We start from the raw sequence: 25,475 nt of genomic DNA on the forward strand, positions 1-25,475 counted from the left end.
ACTATTACAAGATGTCACTTAATGTATAAGTATCAAAGGGTAAATGAAAATATTGACGAAACGTGAGGGAAAAAACATTAAAAAAAATTGATTAAATTTCAGTTTTTTCGACATATTGGCTATAAGGACACAAAAAACATTGATTTTGGGGCTTACATTCATCTAAGAACTTAAAGACGGACTTATTCTGAGAAGCTTTGCCAAAGAAAGTTTACCAAAAAAGCCAACATTAAAAAAGTTAGAGACCGAAGAAAAATGTGCCTTTCTCTTACAATGGGCCATTTTGATGAAAAACTTCAACAAAAATTTTTGTATGAAACCATGATTGTAACTCAAAAAAGTAATGATGCAGTTCGATTCGTAGGACCCGAAATAGGGGGAAACCGTCGAATTTGGTCTTGTCTTTTTTTTGACCATCACATTGTTTTTATTGCTTCTAGCTTGGGGTCTATTTAAGCTTCCATTTTGGTCGTGTTTAATGTTCTTTGTTTTGATTATTTTTTCTTCTAACCGCAATTTCATATTGGGTGGTGAGAAAATCTTTCATTTGTTGCCACGTTGGACACTTTCGTGATGAGAGCGATTGCTCCCACAAAAGTAACAATTTTTCTGGTAATGCAGCGGTGCATATATTTACCAGAATAAGGTCCCAGCTGTCTGTGGGGATATTTAGTGTCGATAGGACCGACAGACAATTAGAAACAGTGGATTCTAATTTGCTGAATTCTACACTTGTTTCTTTCTTAATTTTTGGCAAGTTCATTAGTGTCGTTACTTGTTTATCGACCAGTATTCTTTCGTTTTCACATCTCGCTTTTAGTGCTTCCCAAGCCAAATTGAAATTATCGTCATTAAGAGCGAACTGTTTTACTATGACGCCTGCTTGACCTTTTGTCTTGTATCGGAGGTGATACAATTTTTGTGCTTTTGATAGTTCTGGATGGTTGATGTAAATAGCTGTGAACATGTCCCGGAAGGACACCATTCTTCATAACCTCCATAGAATGTTTCTGTGTCACATGAGGCATCATGAGCCGCTTGGAGGCGAGTCCACAAATTTTCAAGATTTTGACTTTTTGTTTCTAATAACGATTCCGAGTTTTTGTGAATCAGTATCGCGGCAAATCTAGTGCAGTATCTTGTTAAACTATCACTTTCTGAAATAAATTTAACCACCTGTTTTGAGCATGTAGCTCCTGCAGGTGGAGTTTGATTTGTTTCATTATGAACAATTTTTACAAAATAATATTATTTATTTATATTTTAGTTTGAAAGTATATTTGAATTAATTACTACTAGCTGACCCCGCAGCCGTTGTCCTGCGTGAAATTATATGCTTTGAAATGAAAAGTAATTTGAAATGAAAATTCATATTGTGTTGATATCATTTAATTGAGATTTTTCTACATTTTTTTCAATGTAACGCAGCTTGATAAACAACATTTTTTGGTTTCTGTCCCGGTGCGTTAATGTACAGAGAAGATGGTTTTCCAACTCGTGTGCATGCCACTTATATCTGGCCGTGTGGAAAACATAGCATTTTCAAATTTATGTCACCCACTATGCGACTATCCTGTTGATCGTCATCTCAAATTCAATTTTCACTGGAAACGGAATACATTTGAGCTGAAATGGCAAATCGTTAGAACTCAAAGGAATTCGTACAATCAAGCATTCTGCGCCCTTGTTTTCGATGGGTGCTTCACAATCAGTCGGGTTTCATTACACAATTTCGGTGCATGAAGATTGCGAAACATAATAATGACAGGTCCAACTTTGAGACGCACAGGATGCGGTGGCATACCAAGCCTCTCCAAAGAATTTAGAAATTTCACTGGATAATTGACGGCGTCGTCGTCATTGTCAAGATGATCGATTGATTTGTATGAACGCAAGTCTTCCGGAATTTGACTTTGAATCTTCCAGTTTAAGTCATCAACATCGGTATTTTTGGCAGCTAGCATTGCGCGTGCACTTAAGGAATCGTAGTTACGATAATTTGGCCAATGTCCGAACATTCTTGATGAGTTCATCTTTCGTGAATTGATAAAGGGAAGATGGAATTGATATCGAACCACCGGAAGTATCAACCGTTATTGTACCATTTCCAATTTTTAGCGAAGACGATGTAAAATGTCTTTGACAATCTTTATATCGAAAAGTATGCGAACTTCATTTTCATTCCAGTGATTAACGTGTTCCAGCATTTGTAATTGCTGGCTTACTTCTCCAAAACTTTCACATATTCCCATATACCATTCACAGTAAACAATGACTCAAATAAAGTTGAACCGCGTACCTTAATCAATAGCAACCGAAGGTAGAAACAATCGTTGTTTTTCGGTTGGATTGTGTAAATTCGTCCTAATGCATTAGTTAATAAGACACCTGGATGTCAATCTACTGGTTGGCCTTGCTTTCTGCGTAACTATTTCTTCGACGATGCATCCCAATTATAATATCAAAGTATTTCCGAATGTCCTTGCAAATGGATCACTGACGAAAGTTGTGCTTCCTTTGGTCACGTATTTCCAAACGTATTTTATCGATTTCACCAAACTGCAATACTAAACACTGATATGAGTTTTGAATGTGAATTAGACAATAATGGTGAATACAGTACGATCCATGTGTTGTCAACTTCGATATTCACTCTTCTAAGTTGAATGCTGAACGTTCTGTTATCTGGTGAGCGACGCCGATAGAGTTGATATCTACCATTTCTAGTTTGTGCTTCCGAAAGAAAAGCAGAGTGAATAGTGTTTCGTGCATTTATTGTCAGACATACAAACCGAAGTGGGATTGTAATGTCCGCAAGGTCCATGAATCATATTATGGTGTAACCATCATCCAAAGAAGATTGTGTGCATGCAAAACAGAGGTTTTTGCCACTCAACAAAGTACATCTCATCCAACAGCACCACATATACGTTGCTTCAAGATAAAGACAATCAAACATCGTAACTGTTGTAGGAAAAGTCGTGCTGTAACATCGTGACGATCACTTGCTGATTGACCGCGAATTATAATTCCGAACGTATGTCTCCGCATCCTGGGAGTACTTCTTGCCTTGCCTTGCCTTGGCCTGCCATACTTTGTTGGCAAAAAGAACACCGACCGATATTAGGTCGACCTCTTGGTGGCTTCGTAACAAATTTCAATCTGCAATTGACCTCTTTGTGTGAAACACACGTAAAGTTTTCACTGAATAATTTTCAATAATTTTTCTTTTGAATAGACGAAAAAAAAGCAAGCGACCGAAATTGAACGAATCAAATAATTTACAAATCAAAATATTGAAAAACAAAATAAACAAAAATTGAAAAAAAAATGTGTATGGAAAAAATTTACTTTTTAGAAATGTCCAATTTTCCGACTTTTCCTCATAATGATATATATCCAACGATATCGCCTTTTACTTTGGCATCGTTTTGTTTCATACACGTTTACGCCAATTTAAGGTTTGAATATTGGATACTGCGATGGTAGCGCCATCTATCGATCAAACATTACAAAATTAAAAATTGATTAAAAATTGATTAAAAATGAAAAAATAATTTAAAAAACATTTTCCAGTGGACCAAATTGTAAACATAAACCTTTCCCGAATCTCCTTGAACGTACAGACAAAATTTCATCAAAATCGGCCCATCCGTTTAGGAGCAATCTCAAGGCAAACACACGGTCAGAAGATTTATATATATAAAGATTAAAAACCGCGTTTTTTATTTATTAAAATCTTTGATGTCCGAATGATTTTGTATTTAGGTACACCCTAATACTTGGACTTATATGTATATATGTATGTGCTTATGAAGGTACTTATGTTTTGTGCAATTGAGAGCTCGCTGAAGTGATCAATGCGCTGTTTACATAAGTATGCACGAATTGTTTCTGTGTTTATGATTATGCGTTAAAGATGATTCTCGTCATCTTTCACAGGAATGGTTTTATAAAGAGATGCCTAGTGGTGAAAAAATTTTACGATCATGGATGGTATTTTATCCTATTTCAAATAACCTGTACTGTTTTTGGCTATCGTTTATTTGCTGTCAGTAACATACAAAGAACATTTACAACTGGATTTCAGAAGTGGTGGAAACTAAATCCTAAAGTATTGGACCATGAAACTTCATGTGAACATTTAGAAAATTTCGAAAAGTGGAAAACATTGGAAATGAGATTAAAATCTTACACCACAATAGATGACACAACCTTGCAATTAACGAATACGGAAAAACAGAAGTGGAAAAATCTTTTATCTTGATTACTTGATATAACATTGTTTTTGGCTAAACAAAACCTAGCATTTCGTGGACATGATGAAACCCAAGGGTAAAGGTAATAAAGGTAATTTCTTAGAACTAGTTAAACTGCTGTCAAAGTATGATGCTGTACTCAAAGAACATCTTAATATATAAAAATCACGTGTCACATTGTTTGTTTGCGATGGACTCTTAAACTACTGAACCGATTTTAATGAAATTTTTAACACTGTGTGCAGTTTGGTCCAACTTGAAAGATAGGATAGTTTATAACTCTCCTTATAGTCGCATTATTTATTTATTGCAAATTATTTGTTTATTATTAGCAAAGAGCTATCCACCAGTTGGTGGCGCTAAGAGCGGTATTGAGTGCGGTATGTTACAGTAGATGGCGCTACAAACATTAAAAACATTAAATGAAAATGCGTTGTTTGAAGTTTATATTATTTGTGGTAAAGTTATACGAGTCTATGCCTTCCAAAAAAAACTAAAAATTGGGCGGGGCGAAGTTCGCCGGGTCAGCTAGTATGTATATATTATTTATTATATTGTATATTATATTTGGAACTGGAAAAATCACCTAAAGTAACATACTTATCGCCAGAAATCCAAAATGAGTTCATAAATGTTTTAGCTAATCAAGTAAAATGTCAGCTTGTCAACGAAATTAAATCGGCCAAATATTTCGGAATCATGTTTGATAGCACACCTGACGTTTCACATGTCGATCAAATGTCTGAAGTAATTTGTTAAGTAAAAATTAATAATAGAAAAGTAGAAGTCAAAGAAGTATTCTTAGGATTTTTTCCCTTACATGGAAAAAAAGCAGCTGATTTAAGCGCTGAAATACTAAAGAAGCTTGAAAACGATGGCTTAGATATTATGATGTGTTGTTCTCAAGGCTATGATAATGCTGCAGTTATGAGTGGTGTACACGGGGGGGTGCAAACTATTGTAAAAGAAAAAAACAATAAAGCAATTTTTATTGGTTGTATAGATCATTCAATTAATTTATGCGGACAACATTCGTTTGCACAAAATGTGACTTGTGTTACATTTTTCGGGGCAGTGGATATTTAACTTTTTTTCAACTTCTACAAGCCGCTAGGAAGTGCTCCTCAATCACTGCAAACATCTGTTAAAAGACTTTCGACAACGCGCTGGAGTGCTCATTATGGTGCAGTAAAAGTATGTATTGGCTGAAAATGGGATAATATCTGCAATTGAGGAACTATGTGACCAAGACGTAAATTTAGAAACTAGAGGTGCTGCACAAAATCTTATGTCTGCTGTGTGCAATTTCTCATTTCTTTGTTTTCTTTTCTTTTGGAATCAAGTGCTAACGGAAGTGAACAATGCTAAGATTGCATTGCAAAGTAAATCTTTATCATAATCATAAAACTAGAAGCACTTCGTCTATTCATTAGAGAGAAACGGTTGCATCTAGCAGGAGAGGCAATAGATTTTGCTGTACAAAAATCAGAAAAATACAAAATTTCGATGGAACGACGAATTCGTCGCAAGAAATGCGTGCCCGGTGAGTTAGCCACCGATACTGGACTTACACTTAGAGCGGAACTTCAAAAGGACATATTAGAATGTCTTGACAGATTCAATATTGAACTCGAAACACGAGTAAAGTCCATTAAAGACGTAGCTTCATTGTTTGAGGTTGCGCAGTCAAAGACCTTGCTTTTGGCAAACACTGAACAGTTAAACCGCTTGGTGATGAGAAACATATAACCAACGCTATTATACACATAGTGATGACAAAGGTTGACTCAGCTACCAGATCCAAATGGGAGAAACAGCTGGATTATGACAAGCTGCCACTGTGGAAAGAATGGGAAGCCACCCTAAATCGAAGATTCCAGCAGCTATCAGCGGAAGGAGCATCAAATTCAGGGACGAAGCCCATACCAACAAGCAGTGCGAGTCATGGGAAACAACAACATATGGACAGGACCAAATCGGCGCTAGTTGCAGCAAATACGAGGCAGTCTCCTTGTCAGCAGTGCAAATCCAAGGACCACTATTTGACTTCCTGCCCCACTTTCCAGGCGCTTCCGGTGCAGCAGAGGTTCGAGTTCGTGTAATCGGTGCCCTTATGCATAAATTGTTTGCGTAAGGGACACACTGTCTCTAAGTGCAGAGCGGATAGATGTCGTGTGTGCAATCGATCGCATCACATATTATTGCACCAGTATCCGGTTTCCTTCGCCGCTGCACCTCATCCGCAACCATCAACCACTCATGTCATGCATACAGCCAGTATGCCGGATCGGGTCATGTTGGCAACAGCAGTGATTCAGATGAGGACCAGTTGTGGAGAGTACCTACCTGCGAGAGCGTTGCTGGACTCAGGACTGGGGGCAAAACAATTACGAATTTTCGGCGGAATTCTGGATAATGCGAAGTATTTCGGCAAATCATATAGACCATAATATCAATATTAATGGCTGGAAAATTCGGCACAATATTGAATTGGCGGATCCAGAATTCCACAAATGTAAAAAAGTTGACATCTTATTGGGTGCGGAAATATTTTTCGATCTTATAGCTGTCGGCCAAATTAAAAATTATCCTAATCAACCAACATTACATAAAACCCTTTTAGGGTGGGTTGTATCTGGCAAATACGTCAGCAATCTAAGTTTTCCTCCCAAATTACATAGCACATTATGCCAAGCTGAAGAAGACTTTACGTCAATCGATTCAGTAGTCCAAAAATTTTGGGCTCTAGAAGAATTACCTTCAGAATCAAATGGCATCAAATTCACACCAGAGCAACAAGAGTGTGAAAATTTTTTCGTTAATACAACTCAAGTATTGCCTTCAGGACGGCTTCAAGTCAGAATGCCCTTTAAAGCTGATCGTAAGTTACTCGGTCACTCATATGAAACCGCAGTTCGGCGGTACTTCGTAAAATGTATCTCGACTTTATGAATGAATATAGAGCATTGGGTCACATGAGCCCAACGAACAATGAGATTCTGAGTGAGCCACACTACTTCATTCCGCATCAATGCGTTTTAAGCACAACAACCAAATTACGTGTTGTATTTGATGCCTCAAGTCGATCTTCAACTCAAATAGCGTTGAATGATGGTAGGTCCAACCATCCAAGAAGAATTATATTCAACTCTTCTTCGTTTTCGCTTACATAAGTATGCACTAACAGCGGACATTACTAAAATGTACCGTCAAATAATTATGCATGAAGAAGACAGAAATTATCAACTTATTGTGTGGAGAGAGCATTCTTCAGAGCAAATACAAATTTTTCGTCTTAACACCGTAACATACGGCACTGCGCCTGCTCCATTTCTCGCAACACGGTGTTTACAAATGCTCAGTGATGCCAATACAATGAAATATCCACTCGGTTCATTGGCCATCAAAAGAGACTTTTATGTTGATGATTTATTAACAGGGTCCGAAAGTTTTGAGTCTCTAGATCTTTTGAGAAGTGAGGTAATTAAAATATTAAACTCGGCAGGATTCTCCTTAACGAAGTGGTTTTCGAACCACCCTAAATTTTTCGACAGTGATTGCACTGAAATGTCATTAAGCTTCAATGACAAAAGTTCCACTAAAACATTAGGAATCCATTGGTTGCCGAAAGAGGATTTGCTTCGATTTGTTTCAGATGACAATTTTAATGATCTGCGAGCCACTAAACGAAACATATTGTCAGTTTCTGCTTGCCTTTTTGATCCTCTTGGATTACTAGCCTCACTAGTTACCAAAGCAGAAATCTTATTGCAAGAGCTTTGGATCTAAAAACTAGATTGGGATGACTCGATTCCATTGGGCTTTTACACTAGCTAGCAGAACTTTAAAGCCAACCTAATGCAGCTCTCATCGATAAGTATTCCTCGTTACGTAAACGTTAAGTTGAGTGCCATCTGCCAAATACATGGCTTCTCCGACGCCTCAATAAGGGCGTACGGATGCTGCATATACATACGAAGCCAATCTGCTAGTGGTATTAAATGCATGCTGCTTACTGCAAAGTCTGGAGTGGCTCCGCTGAAGACCAAATCTCTTCTGCGTCTTGAGCTCTCGGCAGCATATCTTCTTTCGAAATTATGGTCAAGAGTAGCGCCTATGTCGACATTTCGAAAATATTACATTTTGGACAGACTCTGAAATCGTTTTACATTGGATTGAAACATATCCATCTTCACTACAAACCTTCGTCGCAAACAGAGTGTCCGAAATCCAAGAGTTGACTGACAAAGTACATTGGCGACATGTGCCAACGAAACAAAATCCTGCGGATCAAGTGTCTCGGGGTTGTAACGTGGATGAATTGAATAATTCATTATGGTTTGACGGTCCACAGTTCCTCCTAGAAGACACTGTATTATGGCCAATTAATAACCACTTCCAGCTCTCACCAGAAGACTAATTTACATTAATTTCGACTGCTGAGAAAAATTCAATATTGGACCTCATTGAAAAATTCTCTTCTCATAAAAAATTGACTTCAGAAGAGCTAAACTTGAGCTTTCTAAAAATTGCACAGGTGGTCCAACATTCAGAATTTTCGGATGTTATTCAAAAAATGCATAAAGTCACCACCCTACCCGCAAACTTGCAAAAACTCAACCCGTTTTTGCATGAGTACTCGGATATGTCGCTGTCGTTCAAATTAATCCGAGTAGGAGGTCGCTTATTAAATGCACCTCTCCCATACGATGCCAAATTTCCGCTTTTATTAAATAAAAGTTCGCACTTTGTTACAACGTACTTACGGTTCCTGCATATTCGAAATCACCACGCTGGGGCTAAAGCGTTGGTTGCGCTTCTTCGAGAACGCATATGGCTAATTAATGCCCGAGAAGCTTGCTGTAGAACCGTAAGAAACTGTATACATTGTTTTCATTACAAGCCGAAGTTGCAAAACCAAATAATGGGAAATTTGCCAGTCGAAAGACTTCGAGCACTACGGCCCTTTCTTATACGTGGCGTAGATTTTTGTGGTCCGATATACACAACTCTAAAAATGCGCGGTCGACCACACGTAAAAACATACATTGCAGTTTTCGTTTGCTTCACTTCAAAAGCAGTACATTTAGAATTAGTTTCGGACCTATCTTCTAATTCATTTATTTTCGCCCTAAAACGGTTCATTGGACGCCGAGGGATGCCGACGAAGATATTCAGCGACAACGCCACCAATTTCGTCGCCGCCGATCGCAAGCTGCGCGAATTGAAGGAGGCGTTTCTGGCAATGGGTCCAGACCTGAAGAGGTTCGCAGCAGACGAAGGGTGCAGCTTCACCTTTATACCACCGCGGGCGCCGCACTTCGGCGGATTATGGGAAGCCGCGGTGAAGTCCGCCAAACACCACATCGTTCGGGTAACCGGCAGCGCGCTACTTACAGCAGAGGAGTTAGCAACAGTGTTGGCCGAAGTGGAGGCCATCCTCAATTCTCGGCCCCTAACACCGTTGAGCCAGGACCCCAACGACGGCGAGGCACTAACCCCAGCGCATCTACTAATAGGATGCTCCCTGCGGGCTTTACCCCCAGAGAAGGTGCCAGTGGATCCGGTTCGTTGTTGCGAGAGATGGCAACTTGTTTGCTCTCTCAAGCAACAGTTTTGGCGACAGTGGTCCAAAACATATCTGACGGGCCTTCAGGAACGCAACAAGTGGCTGCACCCAACTCGCAATCTGCAGCTCAACGACCTCGTCCTCGTCCACGAGTACAACGTGCCGCCACAGCAGTGGGTACTCGGCCGCGTCGTCGCCACCGTCGAATGGCAAGACAGCAAGGTGCGAGTCGCAGACGTGGCGACTAAGGCGGGCACAATTAAGCGTCCCATCCACAAGCTGGCCTTGCTTCCAATGGAGGTTGAAGGAATTTTTTTTTGTTTCAATATATTTTTATTTATTGAATCTGCTTTTTGTTTTGAAAGCCTAACAATAAGTTATGAAATCTTAAACCTATTTAAAAACTAGACACGCTCAAGCAAGTGATTGATTGATTGTTTTGGTGATACATTGCTCCTCAGTATGCGGGCATATCTCTTCTTTTAAGGCGTGTTTCATTGCAGGAATGTACCAAAACATTAGCCAAAGGGTTTGGGTGATCACGGAGTTTAGATATATATTTAATTCTGCTGTCTTCTACTTCTTTCCTTACCACAGAAATACCAAGGTCTTTATGGATATTTTCATAACGCATGTACCATGGTAAACACGTGATTGATCTAAGCATTTTTGATTGGAACCTTTGTATTATGTCTATATTAGTTGCACAGGTCGTACCCCACAGTTGAATGCCATACATCCAAGTCGGCTTTATGACCGCATTATATAAAAGCACTTTGTTGTCTAGGCTAAGTTTGGAGTTTTTATTTAATAGCCAATTTAAATTTGCAGCTCTTATCTTCATGCAAGTTATTTTACTAGATATATGTTTTTTCCACGTAAGTCTTCTATCTAGGTGAATATCAAGATAAGTTACTTCATTCTTTTGGGGTAGTAAAATATTGTTAGTTTTTACTGCCGGACACATTTTTGGTCTAAGCGAAAATGTATCTTGCTTACACTTTTGTTCATTTATGTTTATACGCCAGTTAGCTAGCCATTCTCCGAGCACTTAAATTCGGCTAATATTCTTGATGCTATTATGTGGCATTTGTTACGGCTCACTATATGTAGCTGTGTTGTCCGCAAAAGTAGAAGTTAATACATTGTTAGCTGTTGGAAGATCTGCTGTATATATGATGTATAGTGTTGGGCCTAGAACACTGCCCTGGGGTACACCAGCCCTTATCTGTCTTTCATCAGATATGAAATCTCCCACTTTTACCATAAATTTTCTATTTTTTAAATACGATTCCAATGTTTTATATAATTCTGAAGGTAGAATATTTTTAATCTTGTATAAAAGGCCCTCATGTCATACCTTATCAAACGCCTGAGCCACGTCTAGAAATATAGCTGAACAGTACTCTCTGTGCTCAAATGCTTTTCTTATTTCGTTAGTAATTCTATTTACTTGCTCAATCGTGCTATGTTTTTCACGAAACCCAAATTGGTGCATTGGTATTATATTATTTTAGTGGAGGAAAGGAGTCATCTTTGATAGTAATTAGTATTAGAAAGACAGGGTAGAAGACTGATTGGTCTGTATGAAGACGGCTGTGTTAAGTCTTTCCCAGGTTTGTCTATCAAGATGATCTGCGACTTTTTCCATGAATTTGGATAGTGTCCGAGATTAAGAATTGCATTGAAGAGCAAAGAGAGCACCTTTACGGCAATATTTGGTAACTCAATTAGCATTTTTGGGGTAATATTATCATGTCCAGGTGATTTTTTGGGGGTAAGCTGTTTTATTATTCTAGTAACTTCAGAAGTAGAAGTCCTAATAGACACATGCGACTCTTTTGCGGTATTGGGCAAGGTTGGCAACTCAAAGTTGTTCTTTGGGCAATTGGGTTGAAATACCTTTTCTAGGTGATTTGCAAAGCAATTTGCCTTATCCTCATCACTACGTGCCCAATTACCATTCAACAGTCTTAGAGGCATGTTGGAATCTACTGGTGGCTTGAAAGACTTTTGTGCTTTCCAAAGAGAGTTTTGCTTGCGAGAATTTGGACACAGTTTCTTTATATAATTTTCAGTGTTGTGTTCCTCTTCGCATTTAAGCGCTTTTTTTAACTTTCGTACAGCAGTTTTCAGTTGAAGCAGAGTTAAAGGGGATCGATTTAACTGCTATTCCCGCCTAGCTCGCCTTTTCTCATTTACAAGTTTCTCTATTTCATTATTGGTGATCTTTCTAAAACCAACTGGTAGTTTTGGTGTTGCCAATACACCTGCATTAGATATTACGTCATTAATTTCTCTTATATTTTCATCAATGTCTCTTCCTGCATTTATTTTGCAATCAATATTGATGTGGGTGCTGATATACTTTCTATATTTCAGCTAGTTAGTTTTATGTGATGTTAGAGAAACTTTTGGCTCAAATATCATGGGCTGTTCGTATAACTTTATTAGTACAGGAGAATGATCAGATGACACGAGTAAGTCTGTACATGTATCAGCTGTCATAAGCGACCTATCTATATTTTTGACTACAGCTAAATCTATTAAGTCTGGTATTTTTCTTCTATCACTGGGCCAGTATGTCGGCTTACCAGGAGATATTATATCCAGCTTATTATGCTAATTCATAATAGTGTAGCACAACTGTCGTCCTTTCGGATTAATAAGACGTGAACCCCAATACGTGTGTTTTGCGTTGTAATCTCCACCTGCTAGAAATTTTTGACCCAGTATTCCAAAAAATTTTAATACATATTTATATTACCACTAGTTTAAGCCGTTAGTTTTAAGATTTAGGCTTAGCAATTAGATTAAGTGAAATAAAGAAGATCATTGTAATTAGAACCGTCTAACCGAACGCACGCATTTTCGTTACCGGAACAATTTATAAGTATTTTTCACGACAGGTAATTGGGGTGATTTAAAATTGCGCAACCCTAAATAATTTTCGTGTTTCAAAAACGCTTGAAACTTCTCACCGAGTCAAGAAAAATTGCAATATTTTATTTTAGATAAGGTAATTTAATTAGCAAAGGTAATTTTGTTGTTTTATACCTAATTACAAAATATGTAAAAAATTTAAAGGTACTCGCTACGTGCGAATGTACGATTAAAATCCACGTCGACCGGACGAAACAGTATCCAGATGATTTTTTATTAAAAAGACTGAGCGTAGCGCGCACGATTGTTGTCGATAGATGTAAATATGCGAAAGTGAATGTTGAGTGCGATGATCTAGTCCGTTTGTTAGTTGCTGCTGTCCGTATAGGTCAGTGGTTCCCAAACTTATTTAGTCTACCGCCCACTTTGAGAATAAATATTTTTTTAGCGCCCCCCTTTTTTCACGTATTTAAAAACCAATATAACTTCAAATTAATTATTGTGACCTATATAGTCATATGTATAATATACGGAGAATTCTAAACGAAACTTTTACTATAACCAGCAACTTGAAACCTGAGCGCAGTAGGTAACATACAACGGCGCTTGGGTCTCAAGGTAACTCTTACGCGCTCCACCTGCCAATTAGAATGATTATTGAAACACAATTTCATAGTATTAAAACAGAGAATCTTTAATTAAAAATAAAACTAAAATAATCGATCCATATATAAAAACTAATGTGAAGGATGAATCTGATGCTGTTTAATAAGTTTGTTAATATCAGGTTCCAATTTACTCAAGAACAGTAGCAAGTCGCCACGTTCGGTAACAAGCAAACGATTTCTATTTTTAGTAAGCAGTGTTGTCACAGCACTAAATCCACGCTCACACAAATATGACGATGGGAATGCTATCAAGAGTCGTTGAACGATTGACCACAATCCAGGGTACAACTGCGAGATCGGTTTTTGTAGCCAAAATTCTTGGTAACCATTTTTGAACTTGATTTTTATTTCCTCGTTTGTTGTCAATTCTATAAGTTCTTCTTCCAGCTGAGGTGACATTGCTGTGTTGACATTTGAAAACGGATCCAACACCCAGTCTGGTATTTCCAAGTTCAAAATGTCCTGGTATCGTTCGGTAAAGTCAATGTGGAGGTTTTCCAAATGTCATGCAAGCTATATCATTCTTTGATGTTATGAACTTGTCTTGGAATTTTGTATCTTTAGTTTCCAAGAACTCTATGCTGTTGGTTGTAGAATCGAGTCAGACAATTGCCTCTTGATAGCCAACGAACTTCAGTATGAAACAACAAACGATTGAAATCCTCGTCATTAGTAACACAAAGCTGATGAAATAATCTATCATTCAAAGAGCTGTTGCGGATTTTGTTGACTGCTTTGATGACATATTGCAGTGATTGAAATAGTTTTTCACTTAAGTTTCCAGCAACTAAATGTTGTCTATGAATAACGCAATGTACACCAATGACATCTGGAATTTTATTTTTTAAGTGCGCCATTAAGCCTTTAGACACCCTATCATAGCCGTAGCGCCATCCGTAGCAATTGAAATAATATTTTTCAAACGAATCTCTTTCTCATCGCAAAACGTTTCCAACATATTGAATATTGTTTCGCCTTTTGTATCGTCTCCAAATTTCTAGCAAATAATAGTTCTTCACATATTTTCTCATCTTTAATAAACCTCACGTAAGACAACAACAATGCTTCATTAGTTGGTAAAGTGGACTCATCGAGCTGAATTGAGAATTGGCTTGTCCTCAGGTGATCGCACAATGATTCTTCAATGTTTTCAGCCATTTCATCAATTCGTCTTTGCACAGAATTATACTCAAAGGAATTTTTCGGATAATATCTGCGGCCGGTTTATGAAGCACGGTAGTTATTACTTCATTTATTGCTGGTAATATTAACTCTTCTCCGATGTTATGTGGTTTGCCTTTTTGAGCAATTAACAATATTGTACGAAGGTCGAAGTCCGTCGTCATCTTGCTTAGCAGCCGCCGAAAATAGTTTTGCTACACTTGGCTGAGTATAATGCCTCTTCTCTAGGTCTTGAAAATATGCTACATTCTTGTCTCTCTTATCTGGATGCATTTTATTCAAATGATCTTGCAGTCTTGAAGGCTTCATTGCTTCATTCGAAAATGTTTTTAGACATAGAAGACATATAGGGTTTGTGGGATTTTCAATGAATCCGAATTTAATGTATTCCGCACAGTATTGCCGTCTCTTCTTTTTTACTTCCGACATTGTTTTGCTTTGAGAAATACGTTTAACTTCGCGAGTAGTGTAAAGGAGGCGTAAGTAATGCTCATCTATTGCGCGCAAAACCACAACTGAATATAAAATAAATAATACATTGTTTATATAGGAGTGCTTAAGCACAATTATTATATAGTAGTCAAAAAATATGAATTCTTATTTTTCCTAGAAATACATTTGTAAAAAAAGGATCTTTATGATTATATTTTGATAGCAAATGCCCACATACAGATTTGGCAATGGCAATAGCAATACGTTTGACAGTTAGTATTCTATAAATTCTATCCTGTAGAAAGGCCCCGTTATGAAACGGAGCGACCGATGATTTTCATTTTTTCTATATTCAATAAAATATGACAGATATATGAACTACGCGGAGAGAAATATAGAACCGAGTTTGAGCAATCTTTTAATACATATTAGTTGATGTCCACAAGTTGTTGTTGAGAGTCGATAGCTCATGTAGTCGTTGTCTAAGAGGCCTCCTAGCTAAATAAAATTACAAATAACCGCCCAGGCCTCTACACAACGCCCCATATTCTTTCTAGGTCTCTTACCGCCCCCCTTGACACCTGCCTCGCCCACAAGGGGGCGTTATCGCCCACTTTGGGAAACACTGGTATAGGTGGTGTCTTCATGCATGTTCTTCTCAGTTGTTGCGTGTGATGTTATTCTTAAGTGTAACATGTTAGGGTGTGCTGGTTTTTCACAGATAGAGTGAGGGGAGGCTTAACTCATTTAAACAATCAGAATTTTCGAACATCCGGCTGAGATTATTCCGTATGATTTGTTTTTCTTAAAGTGGCTTTGATTTTTTCAAGTTGCAAGAGTATAAAATGTTTGGTTGCACCCGAGCTTAGCTCTTCCTTACTTGTTATATATACATCGTTACATAGTATAAAATCGATGGAAAGTCGATTTTTAATCTTAAATTTTTAAAACTACGCAGCGGATTTTGATTGAAGAGGAAGGTTTATATGTAAAATAACATCCACTAAATAGTGGAGAAATACTATTATTTTTGAGATTTATCATGTGATGTCGCAAAGAATTACATTTTTTCAGCTTAGATTCCAAACGCAGACTGTATTAAGCAGCTGATTTTGTTAATCTATGAAATAAATTTCAAGAAAATATGGCCAAGGATATTCTGATTCAGAGACGGCGAGAGTTAAACTCAGACGATGTACAATATGTTCAAAACATATTTGACGAAGCTTTGAACAAAGTAGTGCAATTACTATGGTTAAACATCGATCAGAAAAAAGGATTCACTGCGTTACTATCAACAATTGGTAACAATGAAGGGAAATTTTTTTTCATTGATACAGCAGAAGGTGCAGGAAAAACATTTTTAATTAATCTGCTTTAAAAAAAAGTAAAATCTGCCGCAAAAATTGCCTTAGCTGTTGCGTCATCCGGCATTACCACTAAGCTTTTGGAAGGAGGCCGAACCGCACACTCTACATACAAGATCCCGCTGAAAATCGCCACCGATGATAATAATAGCGTCTGTAGTGTTTCTAAACAGAGCAATACAGGAAAATTGATGCGTGACTGCTCATTAATAATATGGGACGAAGCTACCATGTCAAACAAGACATCTGTGGAAGCACTGGATAGGACAATGCGTGATTTGCGTAACAAAAATACATCAATGGGTGGATATACAACTCTGTTCTCAGGAGATTTCCGTCAAATCATACTAGTTGCTACTCGAGGAGCACCTGCTGATGAAATAAATGCTTCACTAAAAAGATCCAACCTTTGGCAAGATGTCAATAAATTAGAGCTTAAAACTAATATGAGGATTTCGTCATCTTCACGTGAGAACAGGCTATTTCCAGAGACGCTGCTAAAAGTTGTCAATGGAGAGTTACCACGAAGTGAAGAAAGAATTGACTTAGAAAACCTTTGTGTTTTCATAGACAACATCCATGAGTTAGTCAATGTCTATCCTGACATTGATAACATAAGTTTTAAGACAATATCTTGGTTCAAAGAAAGGACGATTCTATCACCAACTAACGAACAATTAGATAAGATAAATAACTTGATTCTTTCAAATATTGGTGCGCCGACGAAAATGTACTATTCGGTCGATACTATTCTCGATTTGAAAGAAGTTCTTCATTTTCCTACAGAATTTTTAAACTCTTTGAACCCGTCTGGACTTCCTCCTCACAAAATGCTGTTGAAAGTATGTTGTCCTGTTATTTTATTAAGAAACCTGAATCCACCTAAATTTGCAGTGGCAACCATTTGGGTTTGAGATTCCAATTTAAACGTTTACAGTTTTCGGTAAAAACATCTTTTGCAATGACCATTAATAAATCGCAGGGTCAAACCTTCAAGGTTGCAGGCTTATACTATGTTCGTACGACATTGAAAACACTTTGAAAACAAATTTGTATGTTGTGGAACGTAAGTCGTTCGGACCGACAATTTGTGTTTTCGCTGAGTTTTCACTGACAGCTTAGAAATTTAGTTGTTTGTTTAAGTTAGTTTTGAAATCCTTAATATTTGCTTATAATTATTACTAAAGATCGTGTTTTTTAGAATTCTGAGAAAAAAATGTTAATTGCGAAAGCATTGGCTTTGAGAAGCCAAATAGATATCCTACTCATCGACATGGTGCTTACTACTCAGCACCATGCCTTGGAAAAAAAGACAGCCGAGTTAAAGAAACAACATCTAATCGTATTAGATTTAATAAAGGACCTTGGGATGCCGATTAATTCATGTTGGGCAAAAGCCTGTACATACATGTTCCTACTGATGGAAAAGTTTTCAATTATATATTATTAATTCCAGCAACGTAGGAATCAGTTTTGGGAACACGATTGCCAACGAAACGGATCTGCTTTTTTTAAAGAGAACTTTCGCATGGACCGAAGTTCCTTTGATAAATTATGTGACATCCTCCGCCCGTTGCAAAAAATGGATAAAAATTACCGAAAAGCTATTCCTATAGAGAAAAGAGTGGCTATAGCATTATTAGCTTTAGGGAGCTGCAGAGTATCGTAGTATCGCCAACATGTTCGGTGTAGGAAAATCTACGGTTTGCGAAATTTTACTGGAATTTTGCACCGAAATGTGGAGATTACTGCAGCCATCCTGTTTTAAAATGTTGCCTCTAAACAAAGAAAGTATTACCGAATTGGTGACTAGTTTCGAGGTAATTGGATTCCCACAATGCTTAGGAGCAATTGGTAAATATTGGCTACAAAATCTTAAATTTGCGCTAATGTTTAAATAATTGTTTACAGACGGATGCCACATTGAGATTCATCCATCATCTGACGAAGCTGGCGATTATTATAATTATAAAGGATGATATTCCACCGTTTTAATGGCATTAGTTGATGCTAAGTAAAGTCTAAAAACTCAAATTACAATAAATTTGTAAACATTGGGGCTCTTCTGCGAATCGTACTTTATTTTATTTTATATTTTAATTTTAATCAAAGTTACAAAATTGTTTCCCGCCTTATAGTTTCAGCTTTACAACTTTTTAAACATTTTCATTTAGATGCAGTTTATATAGCTACAAACGCCCCAGCAAGGAGTGCATTTAACAGAGTTGAACGACGTATGGCACCTCTCAGTCGCGATCTTACTGGTGTACTATTAAATCATGATGATTTTGGGTCACATCTTGATTCAAGTAATCGAACTGCTGACTTAGATCTAGAAAAACGAAACTTCGAAAGTGCGGGCAATGTGTTGGCTGACATTTGGAGCAAGTTAGTCATTGATAATTTTCCACTCGTCGCTGAATGTGTTGCACCAACTGTTACTGAAACTATTGCATGTTGCGGTGTAAGACGTTCTAGTCTTTGGAAATTATTAAAAGAAGGATTTTTACCACCACCTGTGTTAATTAAACAGACATCAGAAGGTTATGGAGACACAGGCAGTGATGACAACGCTAAGTTTGCTCCATTATTACTACAGATATTATTAAATCTCCAAGCATCATCCCATCTGAAACAAGTTCCATATGATAGTTATTGCCCTAGTTTCGAGTCATACTTATTTAAAAGATCGTATAGCATATGCGGCCTATATTTTTTCATATAAGCCACCAATCAACACAAACAATCACATAAAAAACAAGAGCTGTTACCTATCGCGAAGATTCGTCCTCGAAGAATTGCGGCTAGACGTGCCCGAGAGATTTTCTGTTTAATGAATGATGACGATGCTTTATGAATGGAAGAAGACGATGTTGATACAAAAGATGCTCCTGACATCCAAATTCAGAACGAAAATGAAGTGCCTGATTTAGCAGTAATAAATGATATAAAGGAGTGGGTCAAAAGTCCATGAACACAAGATGATTAAGCTTTGCATTAGCATAATTAAGTAAATGCCTGTTATTTTTTGACTAGTCATTCGTTGTGTCTGTACTTTAATATTTAACTAAATGTTGATTTTATTAAAGATTATTCAATAAATATAAGAATAAATAGAATAACCTGTTTTTCTTTTTATTTTTTGATAAATCCATAAAATTGGAAAATGTGTGACGTCACGAAAGGGGGGGACTAGTTCAAAATGTGACAACTTGTGACAAGGACGGGGGGAGGGATTAAAAAGTCCTTAAATTCGTGTGACGTAATTTATGGATGGCCCCTAATGGTGAGAAGGTATTCAACTACGCTCCGGAATCGTATCGATCGGAAAAGGAATTGACAACTCTGTACGGAATGCCAACTCCATAATAAAAGCATGTTGCGTTCTTCACAATTTTTTAAATGATAACAACGACACGCTAAACGCTAAATGGTTACGCGCTTTGGAAGAGTTGGAGACTAGACGTCAGAATCCGCGTGATATTTCATATGCATCTGACGACTCAATTAATGGAGAAATGATTCGGACAGCACTTTGTACATATTTTGGTAAGTACATGTGCATATTGTATCACAAAGTCTACATTTTACACAATTACATATACATTAAATCAAAGATAAAGTTGTACACACAAAACAAAATGCAATTTTATTTTCCATATAAAAACTAATATTATACATATCAACGTTAAACATATATTATTAAAGAGAAAATACTTACTTATATTCATTAATTTTCTTATTTATTTAGAAATTGAAGTAAGCGTTCATTTGTTTCTTTAGAATTTTTTATATGTATATTGTTCCATCATTTCGGTTTTTTTATTGTCGTTTCTACCATTTTTTTTGTCAAGTCCTTAATTTCTTTGTTGGTTTTACTGGATTCCTGACTTGCTTTCTCGAGCTGCTTTTCAATTTGTTCAATTTTTTTTTTTAATTATGCTCTGAAAATGATTCCTTCTTTTATTAATAGAATCGCCAGTTGACCCGACTGCTGCCTTCTCTTTCCTGTAAAACATGACATATATATAAAAATTCTATTTTTCCCTAATTTTATTCAATTGCATACCTATATCTCTGTGAAAGACTGTGCATTTTCGATTTTATTTCACTCGCCGTGAAATGCACACCTTGTTGCTGCAACTCCATTGACATTTCCTCCACTATGTGATTGTTTTTCCTAGAACCGCGAAAAGCACTTATTTTGCTCTGCCACAATTCAATTAGTAGGGCTTCTGCCCTATCACTCCACAAATTTCTTTTTTTGTATTTTTGCTTTTCCATTGTTTTGAAATTAACATCAAGTGACAGCTGTATTTTTATATGGAATATAAACAAATATAAAGTGACAATTTAGGGCCGGCAAATTATGGCTTCCAAAAGTATCGATTAAACTAGAGCAGGCACCGATTATAATGAGTGGAATGTAAGTTTTCAAGTAGTTTTCAGCGAAAACTGTGTTTTCGTTTGACAGATTTTACATGGACGAAAACACAAGTTTTCGTGCGAAAACCAGTTTTTCCCATACTGACACACAATAACCTCACAATGCAATCGATGAAATGTCATGAAATTGTTGCTGGACAATCGATAAAGATAGCAGATTCTAAAGCACCGGTCGACATATAGATGGCGCCATCAGGGGGCGACAGATTCAAAAAGTCCTGTTTACGTTGGAAAGCTTCTTGTATGTGTCAGCCACAGTAAAGCGTGGACGGTTCCTCTAGTTTGTACATATAAGATAAACCTCATGTCACGTATTGTTTGTATATAAAATTATGCAATAATAAACACGCTTATAATATTGGGTTGTCAAAAAAGTCTTGCGGTATTTTTATTGAATTTTTTTTATTGAAATTTAAATGAATTTTTGATGAGTCATGCCCAGCTCTTGACCGATGCTACGGCTGCTACTATGCCGGTCTCTTTCGACCAATTCAGCGATTTTATCGCAATTTTCGACGACACGCCTTCCGGAGCGTGGCGCATCTTCGACCACCTCTACACCAGAACGAAAACGTTGAAACAATCGTTGTGCGGTGGAAATGAAAACTGTATCGGGTCCATAAACTGCACAAATTTTATTGGCGGCTTGAGATGCATTTTTGCCTTTATCGTAGTAGTACTGTAAAATATGCCGTATTTTCTGGCATGATTTTTTCGTAAATCCAACCGTTTAAAAGATATTAATAGTTAAAGCTTGATTATTTTTGGGAAAATTTTTTATTTCTTATGAATTTTATAACTCAATAAAAAAAATCATTATAATTGATGAAACTCATAGGTTTTTGGAGAGGCTTTCTTAGAGGTGTCTAGGAACTTATTTTTCAGAGTACCAAACGAAAAAAAAATTTTGTGTTTTTAATCCACCCTAATATGCATTGATATTTGACGATGAATATCTCGTAAACGCTTAACTTAATCGAAAAATCATAACAGACCATTTTTATAGAGCAGTAAATTTCCTACAAAATCTAAGGAACAAGATATTTTTTCAAGTAGTTGGAAGCGAGATATAAATTTTTCTATCTGATAATAAGAAAAAATTGAAAACTGTAAGTAGGAGGACCTTCCCGTTACAATTAAGAACTCAAGCTTGGAGAGGCTTTCTTAGAAGTGTCTAGGAACCTATTTTTCCGAGTACCAAACGAATTTTTTTTAATCACCTTAATGTACGCATATATCAAGGTGAATTGATAATACATAATATCATATGGACAACACAGTTTAAGTTGGTTAAAAATGACGCCCACCGCTCACTTAATATTCTTCAAATAATGGCTTTGTTAAAAACTACTTAAAGTGCGATAACTCATAAAATACTCGTAAATCTGGTACTAAGATGCTCTGGAAGATTTTTTTAGGAGCCGGTGTCAAAAATGGACAATGGACGTGGCACCAGAATCTCTCTCTATTAATAATATATCAGATTAATAGCGGGATTCTGTAACCAGACTCTAGTCTCTATTTGAGTCATTTTGAGGCAAAATCTCAATTTGAGACTAGTTACTATACTATCATCATAGATATTAATCGATTGTCGTTTTTTTATATTTTGTAAGCAACTCAAACGCGAAAAGATGAAAAATAAATCATATTCATTTACATAAATTTCATAAATATTATGAAACAAAGTCAACATATATTTTTATTTTTGTTGATAATTATGTTTTTTGACTATGTTATAGAAAATTTAATATTTGTTATCGACATATTTATTTTCATTCAAGTGTAAAAACATATCTGAATGATGAAATGTAATAGATTTTGTGACTGTTACTTACAGAATAGCAAAATCGTCTCAAGTCTCAAAAATTGTCTCTAACTTAAAATCTCAAATTTAGAGAGTTGAGACTGTCTCACGTTACAGAATCGCACAGTAAGTCCTATTAAATTACATTTGCGTATCTTGTTCATCTACAATATTACTTTTTTCATGGTGTAAAATGTAGCGAACTTCATCAAGATATCCCATTTTTATATAAGTTATATTTAGGTGTCGAAAGTAATAAAAGCGCGATAACTGTCTAACGAAAACCATTAGAAGCCTTGAAGTCAACTTTAAGGATAATACCTAAGAAATTGATACCATTCGACCGTATTCGGTGACCTCAATGCCTATAAGTGAGTTACTTCGAAAACATCGGTCGTTTTGCCAAAATATGTAAAATATCTTAACACAATTCATTCGACAGATTTTTTTTTGTATAATGTGGATCAGTACAGAAAATGGTGGCGTGAAGCCGCATAATTATTTTCGTACTTTTAGTTGACCTTTTGCTGAATGTATCGGTCAATTAATCAGCCATATTAACAAAACTGTTGTCCAAATCACCATAGATATAAACCAATTATAAAAATTGGTTTTAATCCTTTCAGATTGTGAGAGAGAAAATATTCGACTTCATTTGTTTATTGGTAACAAAGGGGTTTTAATTTCAATTATTAATTTCAGATGCACCTTACGGACCCCACTACACGGATGTCGAAAACTACAACGATATATTTGAAGAAGTTGCAAAATTAACTCCATATAACGAAAAGTAAGTAGAACAAGTAAGGAAGGCCTAAGTTCGGGTGCAACCGAACATTTTATACTCTTGCATCTTGCAAGAATCAAAACCAGGGAAACAGTTCAAGGTGTAAAACCAATCATATAGAGTAAAATCAGACGCATGTTCAAAAAACCTGATGTTAGTTATATAGGACCTAGGCCAAGTTTTCACTGAAAATTACCTATTTTAGGTAAAAAGATACACTGTTATGAGTAAAATACTCGATAATCTCATATTTGAACAATTTTTGGTCATAAGGAGGCATACACTAATGACATAATTCGTTCTCGATTTTATCCCATTATATTATTTGCTTCTTGATTTGTGCTTGTATTGGAAACTGAACGAATAAAGTGGAATTTAAAGTTTTACTATTTGGGAAGTAGGCGTGGTTATTGTCCGATTTCGCTTGTTTTCACAACTTGATATAGATATAGAATGCCACTTACGAAATTTTGTCGAAATCGATCAGTCGGGTCCCGAGATAAGGACGGTGCCACGCCCATCGTCCACTTTTTACCACGACCCCTAAAAACCATTGCCATACCATCCCGGCGGCAAATTTTTACGTTTCTGGCGATTTTAGTTATTGATTTATCGCACTCCTAGTAGTTTTGAACAGTACCGTTATATGGGGTGTGAACGGGGCTTTCATCGCATTACATTTCTTACATTCCACTATCATCAGGAGTACTCGTAGAATTGGTGTTGGGCGAATTTGGTTGTTATAACTTAAATGGTTTGGGAGATATGTACATTAAATTTACTCGGGGACAGGGCAAAGCTCTCATGCTCCAAATTTGAGTTTTAAATCATAAATTAATCCTTAGTTAAGGCATTTTATATGTTTTTCATTAATGGCGGTTTGTTTCCGTGGCAGTGGTCTGGTTACGCTTATTTGCGAACTTGAAATTTTGTTTGTACTAAGGAGGATCGAGCCATGTGTAGAAGTTCAGGTAAGTGAGAAAAGTTCTCTGATCGCCCCTCACTTCGGAATGGCCTGAAATGATTCTTTTAAATATAGCTCAAGCAGCTCATGACTTCCAGTCTTTGACCAAGTATCCTCTTGGTAGCCTAAGAACAACCGTTTGAAGGCGAACTAAAGTGAGAAGGCAAAACAGCCCCTCCGCAAGGCTCTGCGCTGTGATTGGGATCCGCCACATAAAAAAAAGGTACCAATGAAAACTAACAACTAGCCTCGGGTAAAAGACTTTTGATGACGACCATGGCAAACGAATTAAGGATTACAATTTGAGGGCATGCATCTGAAATGCCCGCTCCCTCAATTGGGAAGGTGCCGGTGCACAGCTGGTTGATGTTAGAAAGAAGGCTGACATCACCGCCATCCAAGAAATTCGAAGGACGGGGCAAGGACTGAGGCGAGTAGGTCTTTTTGGCATTTACTACAGTAGCCACATAAAGGAGCGCAAGTTTGGTGTGGTATTCGTGGGGGGAGAGAAACTCCGTCGCCGAGTACTGCCATTAATCACAGCGAATGAACGTCTAGCCACAATCCGCATCAAAGCGAAGTTCTTCTAAATATCGCTGATTTGCGCAATTGCCCCGACCATGAGAACTGCCCCCGCCACGATATCACAATCATGCTTTGCGACTTTAACGCCAGGGTGGGCAACAAAGGTATCTTTGGCACTACGGTTGATAAATTCAGTTTCCACGCCGAAACATCCTCAAATGGGTTGAGGCTGATCGACTTCGCCGGAACCTGAAATATGGCTCATCAAGCCGCCTGCCTGTATCCGGATTGAAAAACTACCAACCAGAACGATCATGTTGTGATAGACGGAGAACACGGCTCCAGTGGCTTAGACATACGTACGCTCTGAGGTCTTAATATTGACTCCGACCACTACCTTGTTGCAGCCAAGATTCGCACCCGCTCCTGTGCAGCAAACATCACGCACGTCAACAAACACAAGTAAAGTTCGATTTCGAGCACCTGCAATCACAACGGACACCCGAACGATTTTCTACTAGACTTGCACTTCTGCTCTCTGAGAGCACTCGTCAACAACTCGGTATAAAGGAATTGTGGGGCGACA

At 37.2% G+C, this 25,475-nt stretch overlaps 1 protein-coding gene across 1 annotated transcript in view; it reads left to right on the top strand.

Moving 5' to 3' along the window:
* LOC109579237 (uncharacterized) overlaps positions 1-25,475 on the top strand; it is a 62,161-nt gene that overhangs the window by 14,222 nt on the left and 22,464 nt on the right. Inside the window, exon 2 of the mRNA XM_049460919.1 lies at positions 23,316-23,403. Within this exon, the coding sequence (XP_049316876.1) occupies positions 23,316-23,403 (88 nt within the window). The remainder of the gene's footprint in view (positions 1-23,315; positions 23,404-25,475) is intronic.

This window comes from Bactrocera dorsalis, chromosome 6 (genome assembly GCF_023373825.1).
Source record: "Bactrocera dorsalis isolate Fly_Bdor chromosome 6, ASM2337382v1, whole genome shotgun sequence".
Taxonomy (NCBI): Eukaryota; Metazoa; Arthropoda; class Insecta; order Diptera; family Tephritidae; genus Bactrocera; species Bactrocera dorsalis.